The sequence below is a fragment of the Scophthalmus maximus genome, chromosome 10 (genome assembly GCF_022379125.1).
Source record: "Scophthalmus maximus strain ysfricsl-2021 chromosome 10, ASM2237912v1, whole genome shotgun sequence".
Classification (NCBI taxonomy): Eukaryota; Metazoa; Chordata; class Actinopteri; order Pleuronectiformes; family Scophthalmidae; genus Scophthalmus; species Scophthalmus maximus.
Window position 1 is genome coordinate 12,099,888 of NC_061524.1, and position 21,545 is coordinate 12,121,432.

General features: G+C 44.1%; 2 protein-coding genes across 5 annotated transcripts; one reads left to right on the forward strand and one right to left on the reverse strand.

The window, feature by feature from the left end:
* Positions 1-309: 309 nt before the first annotated feature.
* Positions 310-11,064, reverse strand: LOC118284078 (fibulin-7). Of its 2 annotated transcripts, XM_035606701.2 has the most exons (8): positions 10,439-11,056; positions 8,973-9,135; positions 7,159-7,338; positions 4,817-4,942; positions 4,550-4,687; positions 3,857-3,994; positions 3,322-3,460; positions 310-1,874 (listed from the first exon to the last, which is right to left on the reverse strand). In XM_035606701.2, exons 1-8 carry the CDS (start codon positions 10,514-10,516, stop codon positions 1,502-1,504), a joined length of 1,335 nt encoding a protein of 444 aa, XP_035462594.2. In that variant the 5' UTR covers positions 10,517-11,056; the 3' UTR covers positions 310-1,501. The 2 variants fall into 2 exon arrangements, with proteins under 2 accessions (XP_035462594.2, XP_035462595.2); XM_035606702.2 differs by lacking the exon at positions 4,550-4,687 and having other exon boundaries at positions 10,439-11,064.
* A 1,863-nt stretch (positions 11,065-12,927) lies between these two features.
* On the forward strand, positions 12,928-21,309 carry LOC118283917 (zinc finger CCCH domain-containing protein 6). 3 transcript variants are annotated; one of them, XM_035606361.2, is made up of 12 exons: positions 12,928-13,397; positions 15,390-15,609; positions 15,703-15,825; positions 15,905-16,148; positions 16,236-16,378; positions 16,563-16,688; positions 16,805-16,919; positions 17,038-17,147; positions 17,241-17,458; positions 17,543-17,931; positions 18,031-18,201; positions 18,399-21,309. In XM_035606361.2, the coding sequence occupies exons 1-12, from the start codon at positions 13,312-13,314 to the stop codon at positions 19,889-19,891; spliced, it is 3,438 nt and encodes a 1,145-aa protein (XP_035462254.2). In that variant the 5' UTR covers positions 12,928-13,311; the 3' UTR covers positions 19,892-21,309. The 3 variants fall into 3 exon arrangements, with proteins under 3 accessions (XP_035462254.2, XP_035462255.2, XP_035462256.2); XM_035606362.2 differs by having other exon boundaries at positions 16,236-16,372; XM_035606363.2 differs by having other exon boundaries at positions 12,928-13,203.
* Positions 21,310-21,545: the final 236 nt, after the last annotated feature.

A 21,545-nucleotide genomic window follows, 5' to 3' on the forward strand; every position in this document is an offset into this window, starting at 1 on the left:
ATAGGTCCTTGTGTTCAAGTCAAACAGGGATACTGTGAGACTCCTTATTGCTGCTTTGACTTGTCCTGTCTGAGAACCGTCGGCCCAGGGGTGGTTTCATGAAACACACAGTTCTCCCTCCCCAACCTTTCATCCGCTCGTTCAGAGAACTGTGTGCAGCCATTCAACGTTAATTTATCAACTATGTGTTGGTTTGCATTTGGCTCATTAAACTTCACTCTTAGCGGATGTAAAATGAGAACAAGCGCCGCCGCGGGAACATTTAATAGCACACTGTTCAGCATCAAGTGAGGTAGTTTTGACAAATGCTGAAACGTTGGACCGGCTTTATTTGGTTTTTGCAGAGACAATTAAAATTCCAGATAAATTATGTAGCGCGTTGGCAGGCTCGCCAAATCATCTATGATTTAGAATACGAGAATATGATACTATTTCTGGGTAACATACAGAGTAATAGAAGAAATATGCCCTGGTGCAATGCTGCATCTACTGTAAAAAAAAAAACAAAAAAAAACTCCCTTAGTATAATGACTGAGGCCTAAAGTACAAAGAAAAGAAAAGAAACAAGAACAAATATACACTATATAATTGAAGATAAACTTGTGGCACACAGTATGTTACAATGTCAACGACCAGCAACAATATTTCTAATAAATTAGAGCCACAGGAGCACTAAAGTCTTGCAGGGGTTTATCATCATAAAGCCAGGGCAGTGCATCATCCCCAGGGCCCGACCCTGAGCTACTCAGATCTGTGATGAACATAGAAATACAAACACGAAGCAACGGCGTTGACAAAAAGAGCCGTCCATCCCTCCCAACCCGTTCATTATGCTTTTGTTTTGCTAGTTTTCATGCATTCACACTCACTCAGTCAAACGTCATCAGTCATAGCTCATACTGACGATTACTTAAAGAAGCTTCTATGATGTGTTTTGCCATATATTTTTTTACATTCATAATATAACTGTTGAATATCGGCATGTCACTCTCTCACTCTTCTAGGAATTACCTCCGCCAAGGAGGTGATGTTTTCACCCTGTTGGTTGGTTGGATCATTTTTTGGAGGAATACGCAAAAACTACAGAATACATTTCCACGAAACTTGGTGGAAGGATGGGCCAGGAGAGAACCCAATATATTTTGGCATGGGTATGGTAAAAACTGAGTATTTTTATTACTTTCTTTAACATTGCGAGATAGGGAATTGTTTTTTAAAATATTCACTGTTTTCAAAGGGAATAAAAAAATCAGGCATATTTAGGGGACTGATATCTATGAGTGTGTACAAATTGGTGCGGCTTGATTGAATTCTAGGGGACTGTTGGGCGTTGGCGGAGGTATGTGCTCTACCATTCTAGTTTGGCCTGCGACTGGCAGCTCAGACAAATACACTTTCTGGTAGGTGATGACGAAACAGTCAAACCAGTGCCTGTTACGCACCCTCTGTTGTTGCTCTTCACCATCCTGTCTCTAGTCTCCCTCCTTTTCAAACCTCGCTCTCAGAAGTTGTAAGGCGAAACCAGAATGTGGACCCTGGCCACATGCTTGGCCTGAAAGGTGCGGTCGCTGTACTCGGACATGTCCACATCAATGTTGATCTCCTGTGGCCCGCGCAGCTGCTGGACCAGGATCAGCTCACCCGTCTGTCTGTCTGAACGCTGCATGACAAAGATGCCCCGGGAGTTGCCGCCCACTATACCGAAACGCAGGCTGTCCGGCCCCGTGCGCCCAGGGGCGGCCGCGGTTGCCATGCGGAAGAGCGTGGCGGGAGTCTGCAGGTTGGAGGGCAGGGATAGGTAGTGAAAGGACACGGTCTTGGGAGCCACGTGGCAGGAGCGGCTGTCCATGGGGCAGGGGTTTCTCTCACACTGACTACAAGACAGAAATGCAGCGACTGTTAATCAGGGACCATGACAGGACAACGTGGTAAATGTGTGTTAAACAGTTATTACATAGTAATCTCCTGTGGGAAAGTGCTCATAACTGTTTCTTTGTGACTGAAGAGAAGTGACAAACATACAGTACGTACAGTATGAGGTCAATGGCCTGAAGTATCGGATCAGAACTGTGAACTCTTTTCTGTTGTGTGACCTGCATATAAACCCTGCAGGTCACAATCTTACTTCCAGTCTACATACACTAGCTTCGTCTAGCTTTCAATTCCATAACACATAATAATATAACACAATATATGGCAAATTAAATACAGAGAGGTTATCATCTGCAGTTAGTATTAAAAATATAATAAAATATATTTTATAAAAAGAAAAATATGATTTTTTTCTTTGAGCACTGCATTGTGGGACTTGGTGTACTCACTGACACCTGTGAGTACACTTAATGGTCAGAAGCACGAGTACTCCGCATGAAATTGGGACACAGCTACTGGCTCACTCGATTTCCTGCTGTCTTCCTCGTTACAAGCCTTTTCCTAAACATTTATCCATCCCCTTTGCTGGCAGCGGAGCCGCATTTCACCACATTGATGGTTCACTAGAAGCAGACAGAGCTTTGTTTCATGCCTTTAAATGAGGCATCTTGCTGATGACTTGTAAAGAAGGTGTAATGTCACCGAACATTTGGCCTGGATACAGACGTTCTAAAACAAAAACAATGACGTCTGGGAGTGAAGTTCTGCTAAGCATGCATGTTCTCTGTTAGGAATGATTTGCGTCACTGTAGTTCTGGGAAACAATGGCTCCTTTTTTTTACTGTCATCATTTCTGAACATCAGGACATCACTATGAAGATGGGGCAAGTTTGAGGCTGTCAGACAGTTGGACATGGTTTGAACAACATCTCAGCCAGATTATCTAAACCACTTTATTTGAAGGAATGGCTTGTGATAATCTATAACTGCACAGTGAAACTGTTAATGCACAACAGCACCAACTCAAAGTTGAACAAGGAGGCTGGTGGCTAAACTGTGACAGATGTTTACAACCGTTTTAGTCATGGTTTCATTAGCAGCCTACAATTTCACCTCCACATGTTTGGGCAACTTGGCCGTTGGTGATGTTGCTGCATTGCCAGATCGCCGCAGTCACCATGGCGACTGTAATGTTATTTCTACCAATACCGAAGATGGCCAAAACTAACAAAATAGGATCCAACATGTGTGAAAACTTGAAGCAGTTTTGTTGGACAACTGGGGGCTGTAACACCTTATCCAGATGCACAGAATTTTCTCAGCATCACACCCATCAGTGTCTGACAGTTGGGTTTGACTTGGTTCCGTATGTAGAGGGTCATTTGAAAGTTGATGACGATTCACTGCTGAAAGACGGAAGATGTGATTCTGGGTTTTGCATCTACTTACAAGGGAGACGTCTTGACATAGCTGATGTTGCCATGAGAACGGGGACACTCTGGGTTGACGCACTGAAAGCCTCCCCCCGTGTTGATACAAGTTGTCCCTCGGCTACAGTTGTGCTGCTGGCTTAAACATTCGTCCACATCTGGAAGACAAAACAGCAGAGGCATGTAAGAATGAGAAGCGGGGCGAGAGACTTGCCAGACTGACTCCCTGCTTCCTGCTTACCACAGTCTGAGCAGGGGGTGCAGTGCAATGATTGTTTATTTGGTTTTATTCAAACGCCTCACGTCCGAAAGATTCCTTCTGCTGGGAAAGGGTGAGGTCATTCATTCCACTGGCAAGCTCTGGAAGCTTCAGGGGTGCTAATGGAAGCAGTAGCGGGGTTTGCGATGGCTGACGGACACCTCTGCAGAAACTAGAAGACTCCTCGTCTTTTCTAATTCACAGGTATTCCTCTCTAGAGCTACATACCCAGCAAGATCTGCAGCCAGGGCCCTTCTGAATGAGCCATTGTCCTCTGTTGCCTCTTGTCACTCACCCTCACAGCTCCGCCCATCGGGGAGCAACTTGTAGCCGCTGGGGCAAGAGCAGTGGTACGAGCCTGGGACATTCACACACTCGTGGACGCAGAGCTTCCCTCCTTGGTCGAGCCGGTACACTTCACACTCATTAACATCTGTCGTGGAACAGAGAAAGAAACGCTAGTACAGGTCAGTCGTGAAAATGTCATCACATGACCAGTATAAGGCTTTGTGCATATACTATAGAAGTAACCTGGAGGTAGGAAATGTAAAATTGTTGTAATGATTTAAGTTCCACCGTTTTACACTTTTAGACTACCATCTTGTACATAAACAGATTTGGATGGACTGCATGAACACTCATTTCAAAATGTTACTCAACCAATCACATCTTAAAAACAACAGCACTGTGACCTCAGAGCTAATCAGTTTCTGACCTCTCGAGGGGATTATTTTGTTTGTCACAGACTGACTGTGCAGATTTCCAAACAATTGTAACCATACGAATCTCTAATGGAGTAAAAGATTCACGTATACGGGGATCGTTCCAGCACCAGAGTCCCCATAACATCTGCCCAGCTGAGATGTCGCTGAGCAGGGCGCACGCAGCTCAGGGGAACTGCTCTGTAGCTGACCTGGGCCTCCCTGTGAGGAGAAGCAGCTGAGTCTCCCTGCAGGCATCAATTAAGAAACACGTAATTACAGCTCACCCTGACAGATACTGTTGTCAGAGGTGCCACTCATGTGAAAGCCTGCATCGCAGCTGCAGTGTCGGGCTCGGTTCACTTGGGCACAGCGTGGCCTCCGGCTGAATGCCGGGTCGTTCATAACGCTCCACTCAGGCGGAGCTGCATGCAGAACATAGGAAAATTAAAGGGCCTCTGCTCACATTTGACCTCAAAGAGCAGAATACACTGTGAACGTGTACAGTGGCAGATCTCAGTTTGAGTCTCAGGGATTCATTTGGGCTCACTGACCTGTCTGAGTTTGGTGCTGGCAGTGGGAGCCACTCCAGTTCTGGGGGCAGGTGCATTTGTACTGGTTGACCACTTCCACACAGGTGCCTCCATTTTGGCAGGGGTTACTTGCACACTCACTTATATCTGCGGGCGGTAGGAGAAGATCAAGTGTGGTCAACTTTCATTTTCAATCTGAATTCCCAAGTTCTCACGTTTATCTTCATAGTGATGCATACAGATCAAAGGCACGACAGTTGCCATTTTGGCCGTTCACTTTAGAGCCACTTCCCTCTGAAATGCATACTCCTGAAATGAAAAGGAAAAAAAAAACTAAACTTGGCCAAAATCATGTCTCCAGTCCAATTAATCAAATGACATAGGGGTGGTACGATTAGGTCCCAGTTTGAAACACTGTTGAAAGAATATGAATAAAAGGTGCACTCCAGAGGAATTAGCTTCAGGCTTCAGTGAAGAGCAGAAAGAGTGTGACATCACTTGTAAAGAAATACAGAGAGGGAGAAAAATGAAAGAGCCTCTGTAAGTCTTTCCTGTCTACCATCCATCCATAGAGCGGGAAGAAGTCCATCCAGTTTGATAAACGATACCTCAGAAGGAGAAGCTGGTACTGTCATTATGGGCACAGCATGTCAACAGTAAGCCAGCGATGCCCTTTTATTTGTTCCATTTGTGGAAAAGCAGCGGCTATATTCAGAAAATCGAATGGGTATAATTATTATTAAGTGTAATTTAATAAAATCCATCTGCATCTTCAAAGTTAAAGTCTGAGTTGTTGGTGTTATTGTATCTGGACTCATGTTGCTATATATTTAACTCATAACTTTGTACAGTTATAAAACGTATAAGAGAGAAGGCTTAAAGAAGATTTGAAGCCTTTTTCTTTTAGCCTAACAAACTATTAAGGAATACCTTTCAATCGACACCTTCTAAATAAGTTCACAATCTTTATTTATTAATCAAACTCTATTTCAAGCTTTCTATGGCTGCCACCTTAACATGTGCAAAGTGATATTACTGTAAATGCCTTTGAATGTGAGTAAGATCACAGAAGTGTTGGAAATGACTAATACAGTGATGTAACCGTTACTTGTACCTACTGAATTCAACCTGTATGTACAATGTGACGTGCATATTCCTTATATCACCCACTAAGGTTAGGTTTATTCACTTATCTGTGACATATAGATGTCTACTACTAACTACTAATCATCAAGCAGTGTCCAACACAATGATATACCTGTTTGAAATATTCTCTCAATGAATACAGAAATACTAAAAACTGCAAACAACAGAGGGTAAAATGAAATGAGCCGATGGCTCTCATACATGTTCTGTCAATCAGTGGTAGGAAACACATGATACATCATGATCTTTGTTTTTCGGAAGTCAACTCAGAGAGTCGTGCAGATGTGCTCTGCTGCTCTTTGGGCTCCGGCGCTGAAGCCATTCTACACTGGATGACAACCGATCCCTTTAATATTTATTTGGCATCCTCCGGGGGCCACACACGGAGCCGTGACATGAAAAAGCCCACTTCACTCTGCAAAATATTTTTAAACCCTTCCAAACTTTAGGGGTTTCACACTCTGTCAATGCTGCTTTTAAAGCACGGCTAAATTTAGACCTCTTATGCTGGGCTGAAAAACAAGAACAGGGATAATACTGTGCGGAGTCGAGAACCTCTCCTGTTGGTTTAACCATGAATGTCAATAAACGCATGCACATGTTCAACTGAGTGTGCCGCTCGGAATTTTTGGAAGCGCGCCACCAGCGCAGGCTGAAGGGGCTATCAATAGCGTGCTTGGCATACTTCTGTGCTATCAGACCGTGGCGGTGGGCAGAATGTCTGGACCTGACCCCGTCCAGTGGGACTCCTGTCAAAGGACTGGGGAAACATGAGCAAGGGAAGGAGGGCGTTATCTTACAGTAGCCAAACCATTACTGTTCATGAGGAGGAGGAAGCTGGAGGGGAAAGCACCCCTCGGTGGAATGCAGTACAGGTGTTTTTCTGTGTTCGGAGACATTTAATGCCATTTTAACGAGGCCTTCATTCAGTATGCGGAGGAGTTCCAGCCCCTCCGAAGAATGGCTCTTTTCTTCGCCTGTTATCTGGGCTGCTGTCCCTTTCAGCCTGGCTTTCAGACACTCCTGAGCAGAGGTCGCCCGACATGAGTGTGCATGGGGATTTTCTGGCTTGTATGTGGAGAAAATAATGCGGGCGAAAAACTCCTAATCCTGTGGTGAAAACATCCTGAGACGGCACGCTTCACCCGAACCAAATCAAACCCACACTTACGACAGAAGTTGAGGTTTTTCAGGCCGGTTAAGGCAGTGGGACTCACCTTTACAGGTGGCACTGGTGCCGGTCCAGGTGCCATTGTCCCGGCAAACGCGCGTGGGGGTGCCGACGAGATGGTGGCCCTGAGAACAAGTAAAATGGACCTCATGTCCGACAAGATACTTTGAGCCAAACTTGGTTCCATGAGCCGGGGCCTCCAGGGAGGGGCAGGAGGTGGTGGAAGCTGTGGGAGAGAGCACGAGAGAGGAAGGCTGGTCACATGTGGAGTAAGCCTCCCGACATCCTCTGGCATTCTCTGCCTGGGGACATACACATGTCACTGGGCACGGGAGAGCCTTCATGGGAAGCGACCGTTCAAATGCCTCATTTACAGTCAGCGAGCAGAGGACGGGCCTTTCCTGTGAGTCAGAATTGTGCCAGCAGCCAAATGCTATGCTACGTTGCATGTTCTCTAAAGTTTAATGCTTGTTTAATAAATAATGTAATCAAATAACATAACATTGTGAGTGGATCACATTTTTTGACTTTCATGAGATGTTTATGCCTCCTCCAACTTGGAAGATTGTGGGAAAATATTTCTTATTCTTTCAACTTCAAGTAAAAACAGTACATTTCACATACTGTAATACAGGACCAGCGTTGCCAGACCTCAATCCTGTCCAGCTCATATTCGTAGTATAATGACAACCCTGACCAATTTTTGTGTCAGGTGTTTTGCAGACCAACATGAGATCTATGACCTAGGTTAGGCTATAGTGTGCAAGGAAACGGAGTGTGCAAAATGTAATTCACTGTAAGGGGAATAAATGCATCATATTATAACAATAACTTAAATCAAAAATCCATTTGTATTTGATCCTGATCTAAGCATTTAAATCGGGGGGTGAAATGATTTGTCTTTTCAATTTGTCGAGCCTTTATTGCAGTAAATGTAAAATATCAGCCTCTCCCTGTCGTGCCAAGTACTCTCCACAGAGTTATGGACTGGACTGGTCCATCACTAACAAATTGCCCTCAGTGTCTGTTGCCAAAAAACACAACTCCGCGAATCCACTTCCCCCTGTCAGGCACATAGCTTGGTAACTGAGATGGGCCTCGTGCTGCTGGATGAATCTGTAATCCCATAATAGAAGAAGCCATATCTGGCTCTCTACTGTCACTGGTTGACAAGGGGGAAAAAAACAGTTTGAGGAGCAACTTCAAACAATTGAATGTTCCTTAAATGCCGGAAATTCGATACCTTGGAACCTTCTGTTGCCTTAAACTCAGCAATCCACCAAATTACTGAACAAAACCTCAGTCGTGAAACTTAATACAGCATGGGCTGCAGATGAAATGACTGCTCATTCGGTGGGCTCTTTCTGTGAAAATAATGCATAAAGTATTCCAAAGCACCACAGATTAAATGATGCCCTACTTATAGTTTTGCAGTCAACCATGGGCTGTGTGTGACTATCTATTCTGTATGTTGATTCATGCAGAAGTCAAAAAAGTAAACAAATAGGAGTTTCTAACTTCTATTAATATTAAACGTGTATTCATTTATTTACCTGAGAAATTAGATGAATTGTGTCAAATTCCATGACCTAGTTTATTGTAAAATGAAAGATCAAATTGTCAAATTGACAAATAATTTCACTTTTGCAGTGTTAAAATTAATTCATAAATACATGTGTATGAAAGTATGAAATGTGTGAGATTATGTAAATCCCTGCGTAGCTCACCTTGAAAACACAGCTTTTTCAAGGTGAGCTACGCTGTTGAAAAAGGCCCATGTTGAATGACAATGATATTGATCATGGCGATGAATATGACGGTAAACGTGGTGCCGTGTGTTGTTACCAGCTTATCACTCACCAGCTGACTGGTCCGCTTGTGGTAACTTGGAGACAGAGTTCTGAAGCGTCGCCAGCTTCGACTTCATGATCCTGAGACCCTCGGTGAATCGCATCTCCTGGCCCTTCAGGAACTTCTCCATCTGACGGAGCACCCCGACCACCTGGTGCTTATCCATGCACGTCTGTGAACAGAGCGTGAGCAACTGTGAGGAGCTGTGAGAGAGTCTTGGCAAAAATGTTTCTGAATGCACGACTTTCCAATGGGAAAAACAAGCACAGAAATAAAGGTTACCTCAGTTAAATAAAGTCATAAAAATTTAAAACATGAGTGGTCAATAAACATTAATGTGCAGCTGTGGAGCATGATGTCATTGAAACAAAATCCACCTTGTTAGTGGACGAATGGCCATTATAAGGTTACAAATTTGTTTTCATTGATATTAAAATACGTTATGTAATACTGACTAGGCCTATTAGTGACATGTTTTTATTGTGCTTGCAATAACTCACCATGATGTCTTTTACTGAAATCAACTTTAGCTTTCACTCTTTTGCATTTAATTGCACTCGCGTTTGAGATATTCAAGGCCTCCCATCTCTTCCTCCATCCCTCTCAGCCCCGTTCACTTACTAACACAAGTCCAGTTGTTGACACACAGCTGGACAAAAGCTGTCCGGCAGATGTCAGTGGGACATAAGTCCAAAATGCTGTTCCTCTGTATATTTTGCGTGGTGGCAGGAAAGCATATGCTCAGTGGATAAACCTCGAACGGGCAGACTCAAAAACAGCATGGGTGCCTCTAGCAGCTACTTGAGGGAGAAAGCTTGTCAAGCCATTACAAAGTTCCCCAGAAAAAGAATGTGCCTCTAATCCTTTCAGCAGGGTTTATTAATCACATGCTCATTGGAACAATTTCTCTGTGAAGCATACCTCAAATTCCTCTACAAGGCATTTTGGGGGAGTTTTGTACAGTAACAACTCATTTCAATGCATCAAAATTCACATTGTGCAGGAGTTAGACAGAGTTAGATAGGACTCCGTTCTATTTCAGCTGCCCCAGGCAAAGGGGAAATGCCAGAAGCTGACAAGACAAGAAATGATTCATATCCAGATGCAACAATGAAAAGGTATAAGGCCCAACTGATTTCTCAAGTGGAAACCATGCAAAACTTAAAAAATGTCACGTGTGGGTCTATAACACAATGACAACAGATGGAAGTTGGATGAAGCACTGAGACAACTATTGTATTGCTTGTTGTGGTGACACTTTGTGCAAAATAGGATAAAGATATCCAAATGAATTACTTTTCAAAAAGGTCTATATGCATATTTCCAGGGGTTGGTCAGATTTGATATGGTCACACACTTCACTGAGCCAGGTTTCCAGGCGCCAGATGCTCTTGGACAAGTGTCAAAGTTGAATATGCGTTGGACAAGTTGTCAGTACACAAGCTGGTGTTGAGTAAATGAGACTGTTCTCTTACCTGGACGGCAGCGTGGCCACTCTGGATGACTGTCAAACACAGCAACAGCAGGCACCTGCGTTGAAACGACAGTGCCATCTCTTCAAAATCCACAATACCTGTCGCTGTTGATGTCCTCCGAGATTGAGCAGACTTCTCTTTTTTTTTATTAATTTACTGTGCTTTCTCTCTTGTAAAAATCCGTTCCTCTCTGGTCTAAGAAGAATGGAGGACGCCCGTCAGGTGTCAAGAGGAAGAGATGCGCTCTCGTCTGTGAGGCTGCGCTCTTGGAAAGTTCAGCCCCTGAAAGCCCTTGCACGTCACCTACATTTCTAGCACCAAGATCCCTCCCACCGAGATGGACCCAAACACTTTAAAGCCCTGTTTTTTTTTCTTTTCTTTTCTTTTTCACGTCTCTATGTTGCTGACGAGGAAGTAGCCTACAAAGTCAGTCAGGTTACATCTTGCAAAATACACGAGAAAGTCAAATGAACATGGCCAAAGGCAAAGTTGAATTTATCTTGCAAACTCTTTTGTCTCCACAATAATTGTCACAATATAGTAATGTTCATTTCGAAACACGTCATCGGCTGAATCTAACTAACTTACTAAATAACTACCTAACTAACCAACTAGAAAGGGGGAAACCCATTTTGAGCCTAGTCCACTGACCAAACATACGACACAACGCTGGACGTCCATATTGATTGTTGGCTCCTTACAGTTGCACAGTATGTGTGGGTCTTTTGGGGTCTGATGTGTGGAGCCGCAGCGACATCTAGTGGCATCTGGCGGGAGGCGCCTGACCTACGACAGGCTACAGTATATCAATGGTTACTATCAACGAGGCTGTGTGCGTCAGAGTTTTAGGTGTCAGGATTCACCTCATTCTTGATCATGAATAAATTAGAGGTATATTTTTTTGTTGAGGTCATTGTTGTGACTGAGTCATTAAATGCTTCATAAATGTATCATTAAGGCTTTTACCGAGTGTGTTCTACTGTGGCCTGATCTTCACATGGCTGCATACTCCTGACCTAATGTGACCCTCTGCAGAAACATTCACACACTACTGTTTTATTGTTATCTACCTGTGTGCCATCTGTGTTTTTGTTCTCTGATTTTATTTTGTAGGAATAAAGATGATAATCTGAGGCAGTGGACTTTAGGGTAACTGTCCTTGCTCTGTATGTCTGAGACACTCAATTTCACACAGATCTTCACATCTTGATAATCATTTTTGTTTTTTTGTTTTTTTTAAAGAGAAGGATTTATAGTTATTTTCATGTGGCCGGAGAACCAATCTACATTAGAACTGAGGTTTCCTTCAGCATTTCATGACACAAATACACTGATGGAGATTGCATTGCAACGCCTGCACCTTATTAACGAGTACCTGTGTGTATCTTTTAAAAGGTTTTTATGCTTGTGTTTGTGCAGTAGACCGTCTATGGCTGCGCACAGGTCTGCGCTTTCCTGATGCTCTTGTTTGTACATTCAACAATATCTAATATTTGATATAGGCTGGTCCTCTCTGAAACTCAAATTTCAACTTCACTGTGGCACCAGAGATGAGCCAAGGCTTCTCAAGTCTGTATATGATTTACTGACTGGGGTCATGAAATACAGGACTGCAACTAACGATTATTTTCATAATCGATTAATCTGTTGATTATTTTCTTGTTTAATCGATTAGTTGTTTGGTCCATAAAATGTCATATAATGGTGAAAAGTGTTGATTGTGTTTCTCAAACCACCAAATGATGTTTTGTTTTGTCCACACACCAAATATATTTAGTTTACTGTCACAGAGGAGCAAAGAAAACAGAAAATATTCACATTTAAGAAGCTGAAATCAATCACAAAAAGTACTTGATCCGATTAATCGATTATCAAAATAGTTGGCTATTAATTTAGTGATCGCCCTCCTAATCGATTAATCAATGAACTGTTGCAGCTCTACATGAATGTCCTCATGAAATGTCATGACAATCTTTCTAAAGGTTGCATAAATATTTCATTGTGGAACCACTGCCATCGAGATATGTCTAAATATGTGCATATTTGTGTTTTGTTCATTTGAGTATATCCATATACTTGCAAAGGACTTGTGTGACTAATGAATACTACCATATGTTTATATCACTTATGGCATGAGACAAAATACTTGTGGGGGGAGGGGGCGTGGCTTGGGGGGATGTTTGTCCGTGAGTGCGCGAACCCGCGAGCGTTAGATAATAAGGAAAGAAAAGCTACTAGTAAAGTGATACAGACAGTTAACGCCAGCCGCTGTGTTTATAAGTGTCGCATAACGACGGTTAACTACGACACATTAACGTCCACGGTTTGTGAATTACGACACCGACGAGGCAGATGTTGGAAAAAATAACTGACGTCACTTTTTGACCAATAGGAATCGCGGCTCTGTGCACCCGAGCGACGTCACACCAATCGGCGACGAGCGTCCGCCGCGTACAAGTTAGATAGATCCGGGTGGCACTATATATCCACGGAGGAACACACGACCGAGAAATGTGCTGCAGAACCGCAGAAGCCATTTTGAGACGATGTGCCTGTTGAGAAAACCCGTGAAGATGCTGAATCCAACGGGCACGGTTACATTTCTGTCTGTTCCTCCCTCCGTCTCCTCTATTGCACTACGGCAGCTGTCAACCGACGGGACATTAGCAAAGCGGGGTACCGAGCTGTGCTCACTGAGTTAAAACGCCATTTGATATGAGAGAGGAGGGTGTCTGTTCACTGTCTCTGTCGAGACATGTAACACCGTGAGTTTTTTTCCAGTCTGAAATCTTCTTCAGCGTCTCTCTCACAACAACAACAACAACAACAACAAACCAACTCGTCCGAGTGACTTGAGGCAGCTCCGTGTTCCAATGGCTTCTGTGAGCCTTGTCTCCAGTCCCCCTGCCCCCGTTCTTGACAAAAACATGACAGACTCTGAGCGTGCAGGGGAGGAAAGGTCGAGTAACGTTCTTGTGCAATTCTTAATACGCTCATCTGTGCGTTTCCGTGCTGTGGGTCGACATGCTTGTGTTGCTGTTTTTTTCTTTTCTCCTTTTAACCATTCATTTCAGGGCAGAGAGACAAATGTCCACGGTTTTGTTCGCGCCCCCCTCCCCCCCTCCAAAAATAATAATAATCTTTGCATGCCTTCTTTGGTGCACTTGAATACCGCTTGTCCAAGTAGACCAGATTTTCCCATCACCGTGTCGACACGATTCATTCATGGTCACTGCAGACCTCATCTTGAATGTCTTTGTGTTTTGTGTCACCTGGATGGATTCATGGCGTCATTGTTGCCATCTGCAGGAAATTGTTGCAAATGTGCAAACGACGTAAACGCCACGCCCATCCTCGCGCTTTTGCGCCACCTAGCGGTCACACGGCAGCACTGTCGAGGCAGGATGATGCGCCCCTCGGCCGGGTCCGGGCCAATGTGTCCTCGACGGGACTGTCCCAACACCCATGACTACACCAGGTGTTTTCACTGACTTCAACCAAAGAAGAAGAAGAACCATCTGGTGTAGTGTTGGGTTTGGTGGCGGGGGCATGATGGTCAAGTGTGCACGCCTCAACCCGGCAACACCTGTTTCTCTTACAGATTTGACCTCTGATTTATGTCCTTAGAACGGGCAAGTTAAGCCATGTAGGGTTTCAATAGGAGTTTTTGGTTTTATTGCACATTGTTGTATCACTCTGGTATTGCTGGAAAATTAATGTTTCTATAAGTATTGAATATCTGTGTAGTATTTGTCTACATTCATCGTCTACATTGGTTGTAATTGTGGTTAAATGTGAATACAGGAAATGGTAGTTTTTATGAGGACTATTCCCCCTAATCATCTTCAAAAATGTTGCTAAGTTGGCAAATGTTTTGTACTGGATCTGTACATCTCTTGAGCTTTAACTGGACTGAAAGGGAAGTTGAGGTAGTGTCATGGTTGCTTTGGCTGTTGGCTTGAAGCCTGAGCTGCACTGGTTCAGCTGGTGGGCATATTTCCAATTTCATGGTGATTCTGTGTCACTTTCCACTGAATTTTTGAAGCGGCCGACATTACAGGTTATGAAAACAATGCCGTTATTGTACTTTGCTTGGAATTTGTACTCTAAACACACGTTTTAGGATATACTTTTACATTGAATACTTCTATCGCTGTTGGCCACCTGCTATATAACACAGTATGTGTTCTTTTCAATTTTAAATATTCGAATCACTGTCATTTTAAATTTGTGTTTAAGAATTGCTTTTGCCGTAACTACCAATTAAATTCAGCCTCATATAATTTGACCTGAAACATGACGGCCTTATAGAAGCTTCATGTCGGTACGTGACGCAGTTTTGGTAACAACTCCTCCACAGACACAAAGCGAACTAAGAGAAAGAAGTGTGCCCAACACGAATCATTAAAATAATTGATGTTAAAATCTTTAAACATTAACATCACTTTGATCACCGTGTACTCCGGCTCCTACTCGGAGATGATTTTACTGACTATTAGAAGTTTCCAGTTGTTGTGATTATGTCTCTAGGCGTGTGCAGGCCTTTCAGCCAGATACCTTTTGTTGAGATTCCTTTTAAATGTATACGTCATATTGCTATTAAGATAATAATAGTTTACTTTAATAATGTTTGTTATTGTTTGAGTGCCAAAATCATTCTCTATTTGTTTCATACTCCAGGTTGATATAAAGTTATGTAAATGATCTTGTTTCTTCTAACAGAGATTTTGATGGATTTTATTCGACCTAAGGGCATTTGGAAACTGTCTGGCATGATATGTGGTACTATGTTACAACTGATGGCAAAAGACATAAGAAGTTTAGTTTTTAGTATAATTTCATTTGTATTTATTGTAAGATTATTCAGGGTCATCACATGTTTTGTTCAACAAAATCCTGCATATAAATACTCACAGTTAAACTCATTGTTTGATTGTTTTCCTCCTTGTAGAGAGGACGGTGAACTAGAAGATGGAGAAATTGATGATGAAGGGATTGGAATTGAGGAGGAAAACAAAGAGGCCACTGAGGTGAGTGAAGAGAAAGAGAGGGAGAAGGAGAAAGAGAAAGCCAAAGAGAAAGAAGAGAAGGCTCACAGGCACTCCCGGAAAAGATACAAAAAGACCAGAGAGAAGAGGAGGTCCAAAAGGAGGAGACGTGACAGGCAGAAAGTAAGATGGCATTAGACCCTTTGTTACAACGAAATATATCTCTATATCTATCCACATGGACTAACTGAAAATTCACTTGTGCCCTCTGCTCAGCACCACTCCCCCTCCAGCAGCTCCAGCTCGGACAGCTATGACTCCGACTACGATCGACCAGAAAGGCCCAAAAACAGGAAGAGCCAGGGACCTAGCCGCGAGTCTGACGGCCAGCCCTCTCAGGTGATTCACGCTCCGCTGGCATGCTGACACTTAATATTCATACGAGCATTATTGTGTAACATTTTCATCTCTTTGCCAGCATGGACGGGAGTCGAAGGGAGGCCACAGCAACTCACAGAAGTCTCCGCCGCACAAGGGCTGCGATTTCGACAAATACAGCGAATACAGCGACGACTATGATGAAGAGGAAGACGATTATGACGACGACATGTCCGAGTATCACCCGTCGAAAGGTTCAGCATCCCCGAGTCAGGGCAGGGGGCGCCATGCTAAAGACCAGATGATGAGGAGAGGCAGTATGAGGGGGATGAAGCACCAACAGTGTATGAAGGCTTTTTCACAGTGCATATATAGACATTCGTCTGATACGCTTTTGAGATTGATCACTTATTCCACAATGTCGTTTTCAGTCGGTCAGAGGGGAAGAGGCAGAGGGAGCGGACCAGGCAGGGGACGGGGGATGCTCAACAAGAACAAGAAGCTGAAGGGCAAACCCTGGGGGGGACGTGGACGCGGTCGAGGGGGAGATCTGGGAATGGACGACATGGCAAGTGTAATTATGTATTCGTAATTTACTTCTACTTATGGTAAATCTAGCGCACTTATATCGTTGTTTTTTTTTTACAGTAGTTATGGAGAATCAAGCAAAAGTAGATTGTACTGTAAATCAACAAATGAGTTGGCAGAACAAGAAAAAAACAGAGACCAGATGCTTTCGTTTTGTTTTTGCGTCACAGGAAGGGAAGAATTGTGGTTTTCAGAAGAAACGGCCAATCATGAGCAAGGAGTTCATCAGTCAGCACACAGTGGAACACAACGGGAGATACATCTGCAAGTATTTCCTGGAGGGCCGGTGTATCAAGGTAGTAGCACCGATGTTCTTGTCTTTTCTTTTCTTTCTTGTTTCAACAATGTAAACCTCTTAACAGCAGAAAAGATGACGACTTTCCTAAAATCAAATCATTTTGTCTCCATCCAGGGGGAACAGTGCAAGTTTGAACACGAGCTCGTCGTGCCAGATAAGAAAAAGGAACTTTGTAAATTTTACCTCCAAGGATACTGCAGTAAAGGAGACAACTGCATTTACATGCACAATATCCTTCTCCGGTGACAGCAACTGTTTCTAATAACATTTGTGTAATCGTGTTGCATTATTAACAACGAGCTCCTCCGACCTTTTCATTAGTCCTGTTCCTTAACCTGTGATTGCACATGAATACCCGTGCAAGTTCTTTCATACAGGAGCCAAATGTTATCAAGGGGACAACTGCAAATTCTCCCACGAAGCCCTGAATGATGTGACTAAAGAGTTGCTTGATAAGGTGTGACAAAAAAGAAAAAAGAGATTTGAAAAACATACTTTTAAGCCAAGAGTCCTTATTTATCTTATCTCTGCTTTCGGACTCATTTATCAGATAATCAACACTGAAGAGGAAAACGCCCGCGAGGACGAACTGGAGCTGGAGGATCTGCGAAAGCAGGGTATCGCCCCACTTCCAAAGCCTCCCCCCGGCGTGGGTTTGCTGCCCACTCCTGGGCAGAGCAGTCCGACAGATGCGGGAAAGAAGATCCCCTCTCTGTTTGAAATCAAGGTTCAACCTACCGTCGACTTGGCGCAAAAGATTAGCCTGAGGTAAACAAAATGATCTTTAATCAAACTCTAAAAATCGCTTGGAACTTCATCCTCAACCCTAATTGTGAATTTCTGTTTTTTCAGCGGATCCAACTACTCGCAGAATCAGGGCGAAGAGGACACGCAGAGCGGAGGCATGGTGCCTCCCAACCCATCCGCTCCTCCTATTCCTCCCCCCGGATCACCCGGTCCCATGGGTCACCCCACAGGACCACCTATGCCACAGAGCCCCCCAGGACTGCAACCACCACACGGATTCCCAATGCCGCCACCAGTCACCTCTGGTCCACCGCCACCCTTCCACGGAAACCGACCGAACCTCAACCCCCAGGGGAATTTGCAGAGGCCTCCGTTCTCTGCTATGCCAGATCTACAGATGCTGCAGAGTCTCTTCCCGTTTCCATCGTTGAGTCAGAACCAGGCGGAATTCTTTGGAGGCTACCTCCAAAACCAGGCCATGGGTCAACAAGGAGGTCAGTGTTATATTAATACGATTGTCCAATAGGTCTATTACCTTTTAACATTACTGGTTAGAAAATGCTCTTTTCTTCTTTTGTTTATTGTCAACATAGTGGACCCTGGTCAGGCCTTCATACAGAACCTCCAGCAGCAGATGGGTGCAGAGTCACAGTTGCAGTCTTTACCACCAGCAGTACAGAAAGCCATCTTCCTACACCTGACGCAGCCACAGGGGAGCGAGCCACAGCAGGCAGAGGTTCAGGATGAGAACAGCACAAACAGAGGTAAGTGCCCGAGAGCAAAGAGAAGGTTCGCTGAATTCATTTGGACAAAATCAAACCCAGTAAAACAAAAATCTGTGAAGTAAAAAGTTTGTAAAAAGGGTTACCCAGGAAAATTATCCAAATACCCCGCAACAATTCCCCGAAAGTGCTCTGAGAGAAGAAACATTTTAAATTTGATTTCATCTTCTTTTTGGCAGATGAAACTACAAACTGGTACTCGAGCGATGAGGAGGACGGGAGCTGCGTCGCCTCCATCCTTAAAACTCTGAAAAAGCAGCATGAGATGCAGCAGTCTCAGTCCAAGCCCCCACAGGCAGCCCCAGTGCCGGGAGACCCTCGGCTTGTAAAGGAGAGGGCCCCGCCCAGTGATCCGCGCGTGAAGGCGGACCCTCGACAGCGACCCCCTGATGTGAAAAAAGATCCGGACGGAGCTTCGGATCCACGTCTCTCCAGGGACCCCAGGAAGGTGAGACCAATGGACAAAGGTTCCTACCGCCAGCAGAGCAACCCTGTTCCCCACAAGCCTCCCACAGGAGAGGAGGACGACGAGGGGGAGAGGGAGCTCAGGGACAGAGCTGTCGTCGTCCCTCTGGATACCAGCCCTGGTGTGGTCCTGCGGGACCCTCGCTGCCAGTTGAAGCAGTTTAGCCACATCCGGGTGGACATTCTGCTCCAGCGGCCTGCCTTCGCTCAGTCAGTGGTTTGGGCCCCTGAAGACCTCATCCCTTCCCTGGTACCCAAACAGGAACACTCCATCAACCTTCCTCTGCCACCCCTCATCGCCGATGCTCAGATGAACAGAACGAGCCTGCCCGACCACCCCCCGGTCTCCAGCCCCCCACTATCAGACCCCAGACTGATAGCTGCACGTTTGAAGGAACGTATGAATCGATCCTCTGAGTCTCGATCCTCCGTTGAGAGACCTGCAGACCCGCGCCAGCAAAAAACTCTGGACCCCAGACTCAAGCGTACAGGAAGTCTGGACTCAAAGCTGCTGGTTCAGAAAGAGCCCTCCTCTGGGGGAGGAGTTGTGGACCCCAGGCTGCAGAAGGCCAGCTCCAGCTCCTCTCATCAAGTTGCTCTTGCCAAGCCAGAGCCTGAGCGGCTGCCGCCATACGCACCTCGTCTGGCATCTACCGGTGGAGGGATGGAGAGTCCCACCACAATCCTTGGGGGCATCAGTCTGTATGATCCTCGCGCTCAAACGGAGCAGGCTCAGAAGGAACAAGTAGAGTCGCCTAAAAAGGCCGGGATTCTGAAAAACCCTGCTAAGAGAGACAGCGCTCCGCCTCAGTCACTCTCACCAACCCAACGAAGTGGCTCTTTCGAAGAGGTCCCGAGCAAGGTCCCTTCCTCAGAGCAGTCGCCACCTTCCAGCTCTGCCGCAGTTCCTCCCGCCTCACCTGCCAAACCTCCTGCAGTTCATAATCTCCCCATCCAGGCATTGGCCGGACTGATCCGACCCCAGTACACTGACCCCAGACAGGCCAAACAGGCAGGGCAGGGCTCCGCAGTAGCACAGGAAGAGGCCGAGCTCAAGAAGGAGAAGGAGCAGGAAGAGGAGGAGGAGGAGGAGGAGGCTTCGAAGGAAGAACAGAAACGGGAGGATCTAGAGGAGGAAACAGACGACAGGACACTCAAAGATGTCTTCAAGACTTTCGATCCCACTGCTTCCCCTTTCTGTCAGTGAACACTCCAGTTTGGAAAATATGGAAGAGTTGCATACAATTTGTATATCAATGGGACACGTCTATTAATCTTTATTTAGCTTTACACAAATCTATTTATTTCTGTACATAAATGATAATGTAAAGAATCACATCTTATCTAGTGCACCACACGTCTGTCAGTATGGAGACAATGCCGGACATGTGCACAGACGCAGTGTATAGTTCCTTTTAACAAAGTCCTATTCATGCTGTGTGTTTTGAAATGTGTATGGTATTGTCTTTTGATCACGTTTGTTCTAAACATTTAGAAAAAAGGGAATCGGGTTGACTTGTTTAGTTTTCTCTAAGGACTGAACCATATGTTGATCACTAAACTTTGGGTTGGCTCCAGGCATTACACCATGTAGATTAGATGAATCCATTCTCTCTAAATATTTATTGCAGGACACTTCAGTATTATGAGGTCCATGTCCACGCTCACTTGTATGATAAGGAATTCTTTTTTCATAATGAATCAACGGATGATTTCCATTCTTTGACCACACACGCCCTGGAGCGATGACTGATCGATGCTCCCTTTTACAGTTTTTCAATTTAAGTGTCTATAATGAAGCGAGTTCTTTCAGAGTTCTTTGTGCAACATGTTTTAATAGACAGTTCCCTGTTTAACTGAGAAGAAATCTGTCGTTTTGCAACATTGCAGCCTGTTCATTTTCAAGTTTTGTACATTGTTGGAACTTGAACATTGTCATTTTAAAAGGCCTAAATGCTTTCAGGACATTACTGCTGTGGCCTTTTGTAAACTCACTAACCTAGTACTATTGACAGTTAATGGAATAAATTAATATCGGTTACTTAATTTGATTGATCATTTTCATTCCTCAGACCACCCACTGCTTTGACAAGCTTGTAAGTCGCTATTAAAATGTCTTTCACTTCTTTAAAAAAAAAAATCAAAATTCAGCAAAGAAATAATTCCATGTGTATTATACAAAAATACTGTTATGTGTATATGTGTTATAAATATGACAGTTATGACTACTTTCACTGTTGAATTTTTTCGGGGGTTGACTGTAGATGAACTCTATGGTACAATGTGTGTTACTGAGGTTGAATGTTGTAGACCTGAGGTGGCATATCATTTGGAAGATTGTTTTGATCGGCGTTCCTGTGTCTGTGAAGGTGAGCTTGTCGTTTGGTTGAAACTGAGCTATTTACTCTTTTTTTATTGTTTTCATAATTCACATTGTAAATGCCTATTTTGTATCACGTATAAAGTGCAGTTTTCTGAGTGGTCTAATGAAAAATGCTTTTTTTCTTCCTGTCAGTATGGTGGCTATGATAATACTGTATGACATTTTAACAACACGTATGCCTGTCACATTTAAGTGAATTTTGTTATGAATGTCTGAAATAAAAAGAGATAAAACATCAAAAATGTTACCTCATAAGTTGAGTTGCATGTCCAATATTATAGAGCTGCAACAGTTAATCGATTGATCGACTACTAAATTAATCGCCAACTCCGATTTCAGCTTCTTAAATGTGAATATTTTCTGGTGTATTTGCTCCTTTATGACAGTGAACTAAATATCTTTGGTGTGTGGACAAAACAAAACATCTTGGGGTTTTGGGAAATATAACGAAAATTCTTCACCATTTTATGGACCAAAC

Coding starts and splice junctions, on each gene's coding strand:
- LOC118284078 (XM_035606701.2), bottom strand. CDS start 10,516: ATGGCACTGTCGTTTCAACGCAGGTGCCTGCTGTTGCTGTGTTTGACA. Junction 7,339..8,972: donor ACAAGCGGACCAGTCAGCTG/GTGAGTGATAAG, acceptor TCTCTCCCACAG/CTTCCACCACCTCCTGCCCC. Junction 4,688..4,816: donor CCAGCACCAAACTCAGACAG/GTCAGTGAGCCC, acceptor TTCTGCATGCAG/CTCCGCCTGAGTGGAGCGTT.
- LOC118283917 (XM_035606361.2), top strand. CDS start 13,312: ATGGCTTCTGTGAGCCTTGTCTCCAGTCCCCCTGCCCCCGTTCTTGAC. Junction 15,826..15,904: donor CTGACGGCCAGCCCTCTCAG/GTGATTCACGCT, acceptor TCTCTTTGCCAG/CATGGACGGGAGTCGAAGGG. Junction 17,459..17,542: donor GCGCAAAAGATTAGCCTGAG/GTAAACAAAATG, acceptor CTGTTTTTTCAG/CGGATCCAACTACTCGCAGA.